At 41.2% G+C, this 14312-nt stretch overlaps 1 protein-coding gene across 7 annotated transcripts in view; it reads left to right on the plus strand.

Annotated features, from left to right (window-relative positions):
- The window catches only part of nav3 (neuron navigator 3), a 203970-nt gene that overhangs the window by 161982 nt on the left and 27676 nt on the right, over nt 1-14312 (plus strand). For 4 of the 7 annotated variants that reach the window (XM_060903775.1, XM_060903778.1, XM_060903776.1 and 1 more), the window contains 6 exons: nt 599-676; nt 808-891; nt 1105-1216; nt 1376-1485; nt 3268-3288; nt 11307-11479. In XM_060903775.1, the coding sequence (XP_060759758.1) occupies nt 599-676; nt 808-891; nt 1105-1216; nt 1376-1485; nt 3268-3288; nt 11307-11479 (578 nt within the window). The remainder of the gene's footprint in view (nt 1-598; nt 677-807; nt 892-1104; nt 1217-1375; nt 1486-3267; nt 3289-11306; nt 11480-14312) is intronic. The other 3 variants (XM_060903777.1, XM_060903779.1, XM_060903781.1) reach the window with 1 other exon arrangement.

Here is a 14312-nt window from a genome sequence, read left to right on the forward strand (position 1 = left end):
GGGTTCACAAACTTTCAAGCACCACTGTACAGTAATTGGAAGTATTTTTTAGAATATCTCGAATAAGTGCACTGATATTTGTGTGATTCTCATCTTAGCTTAATAATTATTAAATAATAAAGAATAAAACAAAACTGTATCAAATAAATGCTAATCTATTATTATAATTATTAGTTTATTTCCGTCTTACTTGCACTTGTAGTTAGTTTGCTGTTTTTTGCCTGTTCCCTGGGTACAAATGTGTGTTTGTTTGCTCATTTATTAATTAAGTTTACTAATTATTTAAAGCACCATTGTTTGTGATGAGAAATACAAAAATTCTCATGCACTTATTCAAAATATTCAGAATGACAAAACCATGTGCCATAACTACGTATAATTATTAATCCACCTCTAGTCTGTAATGTATTTCTCATTAAATTAAAGTGCGGTAATTGAGTCTGTTCTGACTCGGTTAAAGTTTATAAACTGGTCTGTAACGAAGAGCATGAGCTCGTTGTTATTAACTATGTTTAATTCTCTTTAACTCTCTTCACTCCGTGATGAAGTTCAGCACTGTGTTATTATATCCCTATGACGAGTCTTCCTGTTTTTACAGCAAATCAGAAAGCTGCGCCGGGAGCTGGACGCTTCTCAGGAAAAAGTCGCGACCTTGACGTCTCAGCTAGCAGCCAACGTGAGTGAGGCACCAAGGAGCCAATCAGAACGCTTATTTCTCTCGTTAAGGCTTCTGTGACTCTGTTACTAATGATTTAACTTTAACGGAAGTGTGTGTGTGTGTGTGTGTGTGTGTGTGTGTGTGTGTAGGCTCACCTGGTTGCAGCATTTGAGAAGAGTTTGACGAACATGACATGTCGATTACAGAGTCTCACCATGACAGCAGAGCAAAAGGTAACACACACACACACACACACACACACACACACACACACACACACACACACACACACACACAGCTTCCAATATATTAGAGTGTAATGAAATGACAAGATTTGTATTAATGTATAAATGTGTTGAAAATGTTGGCTAAATTTGTCTGTGTGTGTGTGTGTGTGTGTGTGTGTGTGTGTGTGTGTGTGCGTGCGTGTGTGTGTGTGTATGTAGGAATCGGAGTTGGCAGAGTTGAGAGAGACGATTGAAGCTTTAAAGGCTCAAAACACAGATGCACAAACTGCCATACAGGTGGCTCTGAATGGACCTGAGCATCTACACAAAGGTATGCACACACACACACACGCGCACACACACACGCGCACACATACACACACACACACACGCGCACACACACACCACACACACACACACAAAGCTGATTAAGATAACATTGTCACAGCAGCAGTTCTACATAAGAATTGAGTGTGTGTGTGTGTGTTAGTTCGGCGTCAACACTCCTCGGAAAGTGTGTCGAGCATTAACAGTGCAGTGAGTCACAGCAGCTTAAACAACAAAGACCCTGATGACAAGAAAAAGAAGAAGAAGAGCTGGGTGAGTAACACACACACACACACACACACACACACACACACACACACACACACACACACACACACTTTAACCTTAGCTTCAACAGCAAGAAGGAAATTGTTGCTCTTTTAGTTTTTCAAATAAAAGCTGTAAAAAATTACTTAGGGGAGCATGGTGACGTTTGACACTGTCCAGTCATTATGAGGACCCAGTTATTGTAAGAACTTTTGACATTGTCCAGTCATTATGAGGACATTTGACACTGCCCAGTCATTATGAGGACCCAGTTATTGTGAGGACATTTGACACTGTCTGATCATTATGAGGACCCAGTTATTGTGAGGACATTTGAGACTGTCCAATCATTATGAGGACCCAGTTATTGTAAGGACTTTTGACACTATCCAATCATTATGAGGACATTTGACACTGTCCAGTCATTATGAGGAACCAGTTATTGTGAGGACATTTGACACTGTCCAGTCATTATGAGGACCCAGTTATTGTGAGGACTTTTGACACTGTCCAATCATTATGAGGACATTTAACACTGTCCAGTCATTATGAGGACATTTGACACTGTCCAATCATTATGAGGACATTTAACACTGTCCAGTCATTATGAGGGCCCAGTTATTGTGAGGACATTTGACACTGTCCAGTCATTATGAGGACATTTGACACTATCCAATCATTATGAGGACATTTGACACTGTCCAGTCATTATGAGGGCCCAGTTATTGTGAGGACATTTGACACTGTCCAATCATTATGAGGACCCAGTTATTGTGAGGACTTATGACACTGTCCAATCATTATGAGGACATTTGACACTGTCCAGTCATTATGAGGACCCAGTTATTGTGAGGACTTATGACACTGTCCAATCATTATGAGGACCCAGTTATTGTGAGGACTTATGACACTGTCCAATCATTATGAGGACATTTGACACTGTCCAGTCATTATGAGGACCCAGTTATTGTGAGGACTTATGACACTGTCCAATCATTATGAGGACATTTGACACTGTCCACTCATTATGAGGACTTTTGACACTGTCCAATCATTATGAGGACCCAGTTATTGTGAGGACTTTTGACACTGTCCAGTCATTATGAGGACATTTGACACTGTCCAGTCATTATGAGGACCCAGTTATTGTGAGGACTTTTGGCATACTGGTCTCCCCAGTGAGTAAAGCTATAGCAAGCCCTACTGGCACTGATAATGCATTCTCACTGACTCTGTCTGGATTCCTCACTTTAGGTTTGAGGACATTTTACACTGTACAGTTATTATACATAAATATATTTGAATATATTTAAGGCACATTATTGGACCTTAAAGACCACTGGACCTTTAAAGATATGTGTAACATGGGGAATGGACAATAAACGTTGTGTCCTAAGCATTAATCTACTCAATATTTCCTCCAAACTGCACATTTACAGTATTTTTTAGCCACTACCATCCATTGTTTGGATACTGAACTATTTTAGTCAACTGTATGTTTTTCATAAGTGCACTGGATAATCTTCACTAAACTACCCTTCAGTCTTCTTCGGTTTATCCCTCCAGATGAACCTTAAAGCTTCCATGTGGAACCCTACAACAGAGTGTTAATAATAACCCCCCCACACACACACTCTGAGGACTGTCCCAAAATAATGTATTTGTAGTGGACAGAGACAGAGATAGTCGTAGTCTGTGGAATAACTAACTATGTCACTGTTTTATTTCTCAGCATTTCACTATATTCAGTTCACAATACTTTGATGACTTTTTCCTTCGCTTCTTTAGGGGAGGGACAGAGGACACAAGGTGAATATGAAAAACTACTTGTGAACCTTCCCTGCATGTATAAATGGATTAATAAATGATGGAGGCAATAATTCAAATAGAAAGCATGAATCAATGAAATCATTCCCTCCTTTTTGCCCTTTGTGTGATCCCTAGTTTTCTGTACTGTGACAAACAGAGAGAGAGAGAGAGATAGATAGATAGAGAGAGAGAGAGAGAGAGAGAGAGAGTTAACGCTCTGGGGTCTGAGGGTATTTTCTAGCACTGTAATGATTTTGGGATGCTCTGATTTTGTTGTCAATTACAGCAAATCCTAGCAGTATTTTCAAAGTCATATGACTTTTTTGTATTCAGTACAAGTTCAGCTACAATAATGTCTCTGTAGTCTGTATGTCATGATTGTAACAGATAAATGAAGATGTTGTAAAAAGCAGGTTTAGAACTGTGTTGGAATGTGTGAAAAACATTACCTTACTCTTTGTTTCGAACTGTTTTGGTCACTTGAGGTGATTCTGTTCAGTCTTAGGAATGGATCAAGCACAAAAACTTAAAACTGCTCCATTGATTTGGACAATTAACTGGCCATTAAAAAAATGTATGCCCTATTGTTTTGGGATAAAGGGTTGGCAGTGGGAGGGGTATTCAATGGGGAGGGTAAAAAATTCCATTCCATTCAATGAGAAGAGTGAAAACTTCTCCCACTGCCACCTCTTAATCCCATCAGGTCAAGTGATCAAAACGGTTCACCACAATGGGTAAGGTAACGTTTTTTTCACACATTCCAACACAGTTCTAAAACTGCTTTTTACAACACCTTCATTTATCTGGTATTTGACTTTATTTTGGTATTTGACTCTATTCAGTGTGTCTTGAAATTAACTCTTGTACCATTTTACCCAGTTTAGAATCACAACCAACTCTGTTACACAATTACTCTGTAATTTTGCTCCCGCTCCAACTCCAAATTTTTCTCTCTCAACTCAAAATAGAGCAAAATTAACTATTTTTGAGGAAAGTACTTTTAACTCTGGAAATTTGCTCAGTCATTTTCCTGTATATGCACTACAGAGCACGCATATCAACCGATCTGCTCATCAGAAATAGAAGAAATATTTACACTTACTCGAGTTGATCTTCGGCTGGATCGAGTCGAAGTTTAAAAAAAAAAGGGCACTGCTCATCATCAGTGTCACGGTTCTCAAGATTGAACTGAATTGTTATCCTGAATCATGAATTGATTCGCTGTTCTGAATCATCTGAAGCACATAAAATCTCTGTGCCATCTCACAACAAGTTTTACCTCCAAATAGCCTAAACTATGGCTGACGGATTTTATCCTGTTTACGGTGGGCGTTCCCACCGCGAAAGAGAAACCAATGGAAACTGAAAGAGTGAAAGTGATTATCATGCCATTACCATGTGAACAGTCATTTACCGTTACCATGTGAATGTGTAATTGCGTGCTTAGCGCGCCAACTCCAGTGTGACTGAGTAAGGTGACAAGGTTTATGTTTCATCTAATTTAGGTAATTTAAAAACTATAATATTATTTGGCAGTGGGCACATAGGAAAGTGGAAAGTATAAAGTTTCTGTCAAGTTCCTGCCCTGGCAAATTGTTTTGGTAGGAACTAGCAAAGGTACCACTGGAAATGGTACTGAACCAACACTCCTGGGACATGAAGAAGCCTTCGATCTAACCTTTCTCATGACCTTTGGGTTAGCAGGTGGCAGAGTCCATAGTTCAGATTTTATACTTGTGCCCCATGGCATGGTGATCTCACGGCAAGAAGGTTCTAGGTTTAAACCTCATGGCTGAATGGGTTCTTTCTGTGTAGAGTTTGCATGTTCTCTTCATGCCTGCATGGGTTTCCTCTGGGTGCTCTGGTTTCCTCCCACAGTCCAAATATACCAAGGCTGGCAACCTGCCCAGGGATAACCCCACCTCTCACCCAAAGTCAGCTGGGATTGGCTCCAGCTTCCTCCATGACCCTAATGGATAAGCAGCATAGATAATGGATGGAGAGATGATGGGTTACTGAGTTACAGCTTCTGCTCCTTGGATTTCCATTTTTGGTCCCTGAATGTCTTCTCAGAAGGTGCATATGGCCTCGGCACATGCTGGCTTTGCTTTTGGACCACGGCAGCGATCCCTAATTGATGGCCAACCTTAATGATGAAATGCTGCCTGGGTGGACCTCTCCAAATGGACCATGTTCACAGTAACATCTGTCCACTTAAATCACATTTACATTTGCTTGTTTGGCTGATGCTTTTATCCAAAGCAGCTTACATTTGAGGCAGGATACAAGTGAGCAGAGTCTTACTGAAGCAGTCATTGCTTAATGGTGCTGGGATTTTGAACTCATGAACTTCTGATCTTTAGGTCAAAATCTTAACCATTGAGCCACCACTTCCCTCAATGTGTGCTCTATAGTCAATAGGTTATGGGTTCATGGTCTCCCATGGTCATGACTTAATACTGGGACAAGGTCAGAGTCGTGGATAGGACCAGACTGGTGTATAGGGGCTTTTCACTGATGTCACAGAATTTTGTTTCTCATGCAGTGTCCACCATATTGCCGGGCAAACAAAGAAACAGCCATGACAGTTAATAATGAAAATTGAGACAACTGCAGTCAGTACAATCTCTCTGAAATGATAAATTTATTTTATACCAGCAGATCGCATTACGTCCAAAACTGAAATATGCAGGCATCGCAGGTCGATATAATTTACCCACAAAGGTTTTTATTCCATTTGAAAAATGTTCGGCAAACCAGCTACCGGATTTGGGACACTACGACATCCTGAACTATTTATTATTTAGGATTTCTAAATACACCGGAGATGCCACAGGTAGACAAAAGTACAGATGCCTACCAATTCTTTGACGCAGGTTTCATGCCAGAATGTTATCGGAAATTCCCGATAAAAATACCCTATTATGACAAAAGTAAGCTCAAACATGGACTTCTAACAGTAATAAACAAGCCAGGGCCTAGAGCTCGCATATTTTATGGCGTTTAGGCTCATCTACATCATCAGCGTAGACCCGCATGGGTTTCCTGCTGCTCCGAAACAAACATGCTTCTAGTCTCACCAAACATAAGGTCTAATAAAATATATCACGTCCAAAGCCCACATACAGATATACATTTGAACATTCGTACATTTGCCCTTTGGCATGTCTTTTTGTCGTGCAGTAGAGTTGACACGCTTGCGTATGTCCCAGTAGACCGTACTGAGTCATACCAGACCATGCAACCTGTTAAAATCTTTACTATAGAGACCAAAGTTCTGTCCATGTTACACCAACTAATGGTCTTGCTGAATGTTAACTTCAGTACGCTGAGGCTAGACCAAGATCTATTGGATTTTTATAACTAAATGGCCTTGAGCTAGGAAAAGTGTTAGGAGAAATAACAGGTGCACAGAGCTTTCACATTAATCTGATATAAAATGTTCTCCCTACACACACACACACACACACACACACGGAAATGCTTTGTTGGCATCTAGTCTTCCTGTTTAACTGCAGCTCACCAATTTGCCGAGAAGCAGTGAAAAATTAAACCAGGCTCATCTCCACGTCTGTTATTACATCCAAAAACACTATAAGTCTCTGACATCATTCTTTTAGCTGTAACTTTGACAAGTTTATCTGTAGATGTTTACTGAATTGGGCTCACAATCACTCGTGTACACTTGTGCCAGTCGTTGTCAAACACAAAGGTTGCCTGCAGGGGCGCCGCCAGAAATTTTGGGCCCCATGAAAGATTAGAATTTTGGGCCCCCCAACTTTGCCCACCCTCGTCACAATTGCACTATTGTCATTATTTGACTTTTTATAGCCCATGGACCTTGAGTTTGTGACTTTGTTATTACATTGTATGTATTAACCTACCAGGGACTAGATGAAAACTGGTCAGTGACTAATTCTGGTGCATTTACAATCACAAATTAAAATTCAAGATTTTGCCACATGCCTTCTTGTGCTAGGACAATTGGTAGTGAAATGTGTGATGTGACTGCTAATAAATCATAGAAAAAGTTTTCTACCCAGCATCAAAATACCTATGGAAACCCCATGGATTGTTATGTGTTAGGTAGAAAGCTGTGTGTACTGTTCTGCAAAAAGGGAATATGTTTGATCAATTACGTACGTATTTCTTCATATGTTGTAACCTCTATCCCTCTTTTATGTGTGCTGCGCTTTCTCCAGCTCCTCAATTTGAAACCAATGGTTTAGAACATGTGAACATTCCACACACGTAACCATGTCAAACACTTGACTGGTGTCCATTATTAGCAACACTTTAATCTAGCAAACTGTATATGGCGCTCGCTCATTAAAAACTTCAATCCTAAAGCATTTATGGGTTGTATTGCTGCTTACCTCCTTCTCCAAAGGGGGGTTCAGTGGTTTGGTAGGGTGGAGGTCCCCCTGAGGCTGAATCTGTGCATACAACCCCGATTCCAAAAAAGTTGAGACAAAGTACAAATTGTAAATAAAAACGGAATGCAATGATGTGGAAGTTTCAAAATTCCATATTTTATTCAGAATAGAACATAGATGACATATCAAATGTTTAAACTGAGAAAATGTATCATTTAAAGAGAAAAATTAGGTGATTTTAAATTTCATGACAACAACACATCTCAAAAAAGTTGGGACAAGGCCATGTTTCCCACTGTGAGACATCCCCTTTTCTCTTTACAACAGTCTGTAAACGTCTGGGGACTGAGGAGACAAGTTGCTCAAGTTTAGGGATAGGAATGTTAACCCATTCTTGTCTAATGTAGGATTCTAGTTGCTCAACTGTCTTAGGTCTTTTTTGTCGTATCTTCCGTTTTATGATGTGCCAAATGTTTTCTATGGGTGAAAGATCTGGACTGCAGGCTGGCCAGTTCAGTACCCGGACCCTTCTTCTACGCAGCCATGATGCTGTAATTGATGCAGTATGTGGTTTGGCATTGTCATGTTGGAAAATGCAAGGTCTTCCCTGAAAGAGACGTCGTCTGGATGGGAGCATATGTTGCTCTAGAACCTGGATATACCTTTCAGCATTGATGGTGTCTTTCCAGATGTGTAAGCTGCCCATGCCACACGCACTAATGCAACCCCATACCATCAGAGACGCAGGCTTCTGAACTGAGCGCTGATAACAACTTGGGTCGTCCTTCTCCTCTTTAGTCCGAATGACACGGCGTCCCTGATTTCCATAAAGAACTTCAAATTTTGATTCGTCTGACCACAGAACAGTTTTCCACTTTGCCACAGTCCATTTTAAATGAGCCTTGGCCCAGAGAAGACGTCTGCGCTTCTGGATCATGTTTAGATACGGCTTCTTCTTTGAACTATAGAGTTTTAGCTGGCAACGACGGATGGCACGGTGAATTGTGTTCACAGATAATGTTCTCTGGAAACATTCCTGAGCCCATTTTGTGATTTCCAACACAGAAGCATGCCTGTATGTGATGCAGTGCCGTCTAAGGGCCCAAAGATCACGGGCACCCAGTATGGTTTTCCGGCCTTGACCCTTACGCACAGAGATTCTTCCAGATTCTCTGAATCTTTTGATGATATTATGCACTGTAGATGATGATCTGTTCAAACTCTTTGCAATTTTACACTGTCGAACTCCTTTCTGATATTGCTCCACTATTTGTCGGCGCAGAATTAGGGGGATTGGTGATCCTCTTCCCATCTTTACTTCTGAGAGCCGCTGCCACTCCAAGATGCTCTTTTTATACCCAGTCATGTTAATGACCTATTGCCAATTGACCTAATGAGTTGCAATTTGGTCCTCCAGCTGTTCCTTTTTGTACCTTTAACTTTTCCAGCCTCTTATTGCCCCTGTCCCAACTTTTTTGAGATGTGTTGCTGTCATGAAATTTCAAATGAGCCAATATTTGGCATGAAATTTCAAAATGTCTCACTTTCGACATTTGATATGTTGTCTATGTTCTATTGTGAATACAATAGCAGTTTTTGAGATTTGTAAATTATTGCATTCCGTTTTTATTTACAATTTGTACTTTGTCCCAACTTTTTTGGAATCGGGGTTGTATTTAGGGCACCCCATTAGTTATGAAACTGGTTATTAGCACTAGTTATTAGCACCAGCATAACGTAATATTTCATCTTGTTTATCACACAAGTCAGTTCAGTTATTAAAATGGAAAAAAGTCACTGTACAAACTGTAAAAGTGTTCTCTTGATAGGCTAATCCAACCACGTTCATACTGTTCATTTACCATTCGCTAATATTTTGAACACACATGTGAGCGATAGCTACCTTTCTTTGGGAAAAACTGAGTGACCAGTTGCCTGCCTCTCCGGTCCCTCTCAGCTTTCAGCTGCCTTTCTTTACGTTTTTGACAGCCACTCTTCATATTTAGCGATCATAGACTGTACGCACTCCACTGCTGGCTGCTGCACCGCGACACAGCAGCAAGTAGCGTTGCACTGATCAGCACACAGATTTAACGCATCGCGCTTCTACCAGAACTGGACCGTACCATTTCGCAAAAGGGGGAGGGTTAAATGACAATATGTTGAAGAACTCAAGAAATAGACAACCTTGTTCAATTAGCTCATTTTACCAGATGGAATATTGCATTGTTGTTATTTCAAAAGTCTTATTAAAATCATTAAAAGCATGTTATCAGCCCCTTAAAGGGCCCCATGGAAGTGCTGGGCCCCTAGAATTGTTCTAACCTTTCCCCCCGGTGGCGCCCATGGTCGCCTGGCAATATGGCTGCGTAAACAAACCTGCAGTTACGATGATGTCATGTGAAAGGCCCCTATAGTCATGAGAATCTTTGGACCAGGAACCTTGTAATCCCAGGACATACCTGCTTGGTAAGGCTTGATGGGTCTCGCTGGTTTTATCCACGACTCAGACCTTATCCCAGCCATAAGCAGTGAACGTGAAGGTCCTTGAATCTGTAACATAGTAGCTCTAGATCTCAGAATAATATGCAAATGCAGGTTATTTCACAAAACCATGGATGGGCATCACATGAAATAGATAAAAGTAGGTTGCATGTAAAATATTTCCATCCCTTCTTGCCCATTGTTTTGCCCCGATCCTCTGTACCGCTGTAGGAAAAAAAAAGTGTTCTATGTCGTTTTGTCTCCTCACATACTTTTGTACATCATTGGATGTCATCCAGAAGATACAATTAGGTCCTGAAATCTACAAATCTGTTACCAGAAACTGCTTAGAAGTGTGTAATATTTGCAATTATATCATAGCACTGTGCGGCACGGCGGTGTAGTGGTTAGCGCTGTCGCCTCACAGCAAGAAGGTCCGGGTTCGAGCCCCGTGGCCGGTGAGGGCCTTTCTGTGCGGAGTTTGCATGTTCTCCCCGTGTCCGCGTGGGTTTCCTCCGGGTGCTCCGGTTTCCCCCACAGTCCAAAGACATGCAGGTTAGGTTAACTGGTGACTCTAAATTGAGCATAGGTGTGAATGTGAGTGTGAATGGTTGTCTGTGTCTATGTGTCAGCCCTGTGATGACCTGGCGACTTGTCCAGGGTGTACCCCGCCTTTCACCCGTAGTCAGCTGGGATAGGCTCCAGCTCGCCTGCGACCCTGTAGAACAGGATAAAGTGGCTACAGATAATGAGATGAGATGAGATCATAGCACTGTTGAGTTCTGGATTGCGATTGGTCAGAAGAAAGCTATAACAGCAGCTCTGACTGTAGTGCAGGTTTATATTAATGCGCTCAAGCTAATACGTTATCGTTTCTACAGTAACAGATCATTCGCAGGGACTCGTACAGCAGACGCTCTGCTGATTAAAAAAAAATAGGTTAAAAAAATCACTGATGTGATGAAGTTTTCTGTAAGGATTGTGTAACGTTTCTGGAAGGAGTCTCCAGTGTCAGCGCTGTGCATCAGTGAGAGGTGAAGCTGGGACTTTATGTTTTCTGACATCTTCAGGACAAAGGAGTTTGCACTTCTTCTTTATGGTTTCTTGGTAACATGACCTACTGCGTGTGTGTGTGTGTGTGTGTGTGTGTGCCCTCAGTTGCGCAGCTCCTTTAAACAGGCTTTTGGGAAGAAGAAAAGCTCCAAGCTACAGACGTCTCATGATGAGCTGGAGGAAATGACAGACTCATCCGTTCCTGAATCGCCGAAACTACAGCACACCGACACAGACAGCAGTACACAGGCCTTACACACGTCTTCATCTACCACTGAGTGAGTACACACACACACACACACACACACACACACACACACACACACACACACACACACACACACGTTTACTTTTTACTGTCCTTTGTCTTTTCTACTCTGTGCTTCCTTTCCATCTTTCAGTGTACATTTAATTTGCAGACGTTCTCTTTTTCTTTTTCTCAACTTTACACTGTGTGTGTGTGTGTGTGTTAGTAAATCGTCTCCCATTTGGGTGCCAAAGAAAAGGCAAAACGGCCATGTCATCTACAAACACAGATCTCGGTAAAAGGCAGAGTGATGCATGATGGGTAAAGGTGAATGTGGTTTGGCGTGATCTTTGCACATGACCCATAGAAAAGAGCTGAGGCTGCAGTGCATTATGGGTAATTTTTACAGTGATACTGTCTAGTGAGGATTCGGACAAAACCACAAACTCATTAACACTATAAGTAGTGCACAACCTGTCTGCTGTGTGTGTGTGTGTGTGTGTGTGTTTAAAGTGTTTACAGAGGGATGTATTCAGAGTTGGAGACTTAAATCTAAATGTTACGCCAGTATTTACGTGAGGAAACTTCCTGGTATTCAGAGTCGGGTTACGTGGCTGTTTTAAGCTTTATTATAAAGCTCGTCTGCATGTAGGTCGCACCTCCAAGGTTTTCAACAGCGTCCAATGTTTTAAACGTGTAAACTGAAAGACTAATATGACGATATTTGAGTGAGAAGATGGCGAGTGTTGAAATAAATCTAATCGGAGATTTGTATCTCACTCGCATACGGGTCCGTCTCAGAAACCGCTCTCTCATTTGGGACATTATGGTCAAAAAAAAAAATTTCTAATTTTACTATTTTTTTTGCATTTACCGAACACTCAATGTTTCTTTTGTCATGTTTAATAAGAATAAAGATAGTATCTTGCTTTATCTGGCCTCCACTGTGGAAAGTTTTTTTTTGATTCCAATTCAAATGCTTTTGTAAAATAGATTTCCATATAAAATAACTCCATCATGAAGAATTAAAGCCCCTCCTTCACAGATGAGTGAAAATATTGAATAAATTTCCTCTTTTTGATTGCTTGGGTTAAAAATGCCAAGTTATGATGACTGAGTTGATTATTCACTTAAATATGAATAATATGATACAGTTTGGGTATTTGATATGGCGAAATAGGACACAATGGAAAAATCAAGAACACACCGGAAAGATGAGAATAACGGCGGTGGTAAAAGAACAGCGACTGTACCGGCTGAAGGTCGCGCGGGTCTCTGCTGCGGCGCGCGAGCAACGGGACATCACTACTGCACCGGACAGGGCGGGGCAAAATGACTGGCCGTAGATTCTATCAAAAGTTCGATCTAAATTGACCATGGTTGCAAAATATTGGCCAAAAATACGCAAACACTACGAAATATGAAAGTAAGATGAAAAAGAAACATTCTATTGCCTTATACTGCAAGACTAAAACAAAATAAAACTGTCAAAACTCACCTTTTCAGTGATAACGTCCGAACAGATCACTCGCGTAACAGAGACCGCAAATGGAAGCACGATCAACTTCTAACTGCTGGAGTGGAAAATTCCTAGCCTGGCTAACGCGACTTCAAAGCTCTGCGAGCATTTGGTCTGGCAAAGATATTAAGCCCAACCGTTTCCCAGAGCCCGTAGTTGACCCGCCTCCCTGAAATGCCTCAGTTTGCTACTGGTCGAAGCCAGAAAAGGCTGTGACGAAGCTTAAACCAATCACATCACTCTTTCCTCTGACGTATGTGACGCGGCGGGGCTAACTGGTAGATTACACTCTTACCGAAGCCGGTCGGGAGCAAGGCGAAAACGTCCTTCCTTTCAATAAATACCTCCAGGGCTGCTCTTTGCTCCGTTTTCAGTGAGAACTTGCTCCATGTTCGTAATGTTTCTAGTGAATGAAGCGCTTCCGGCATCGATTCTGTAAACAATCTATGGCTTCCGGTCGCAGTTCTACTACGTCAGTGCCTTGAACACGCCTCTACCCAGGGCCGTTGGAGATGCTCAAAGTTGATTGGCTCCCGATTTTTCGGGAGCTTGGAAATGCTGTAGATAGCTTGCCTGGCCAGACTAAGCTCGCAACAGGCCCTCGTGTTGCGTCACGCTTAGGATGGGCGGGCCCAGGCTAGAAAATTCCATTCTACACATGCAAATTGTTAACGTGTGTCCTTCCCCGCACACGAATAACACGCTACGGTAAAAAATAGACCACAACTCATTTTATAGCTCAGAAATTCACACAAGACCAGCTACCATCGAAACATATTCTGTAAGAAAAATATTCTATACCTAGCTTTCAGCTTTCATTTTAAAAAACAAAATTGCAGATTTATAACTAAATGTTTATATGGCGCAGTGATTTTAAGTTGCTACTTTTGGTGAGGTAGTGACCTCAACCCTGAGGCTTTCCGTTTAGATCAAAACACACGATCGTATTGGTTTTGCGGAAAACAGAGTTACAACGGTGATCAAATATTTTGCGTGATGTTTTATTACGGTTATGATTATTCTGTGAGCGCACCAATCCTTAGGTGGATAAAGTTACAACTTAAAATACAATTAGTGATAACTGTAGACTTTTCAGTGGACTACAACCTTTTTAAGGGAATGCGATGTAGTCAACCATTTATCATGTCCCAGATCAAGCTGCCATCTTTCCACAAATTTGCAGAATTTTTGCCAAATTCTGAATAGAGTATTCACATCAAAGATTTGGTTTTATCTGGATTATTTCTTTCATCATTTTATTTCAAATTCAAAACCAACATCACCATTCAAAACCGTATAGTTTATTGACTGTGAGTATATTTAGTGGGGGACCCCCACAGTACCC

The sequence above is a fragment of the Neoarius graeffei genome, chromosome 21 (genome assembly GCF_027579695.1).
Source record: "Neoarius graeffei isolate fNeoGra1 chromosome 21, fNeoGra1.pri, whole genome shotgun sequence".
Lineage (NCBI taxonomy): Eukaryota > Metazoa > Chordata > Actinopteri > Siluriformes > Ariidae > Neoarius > Neoarius graeffei.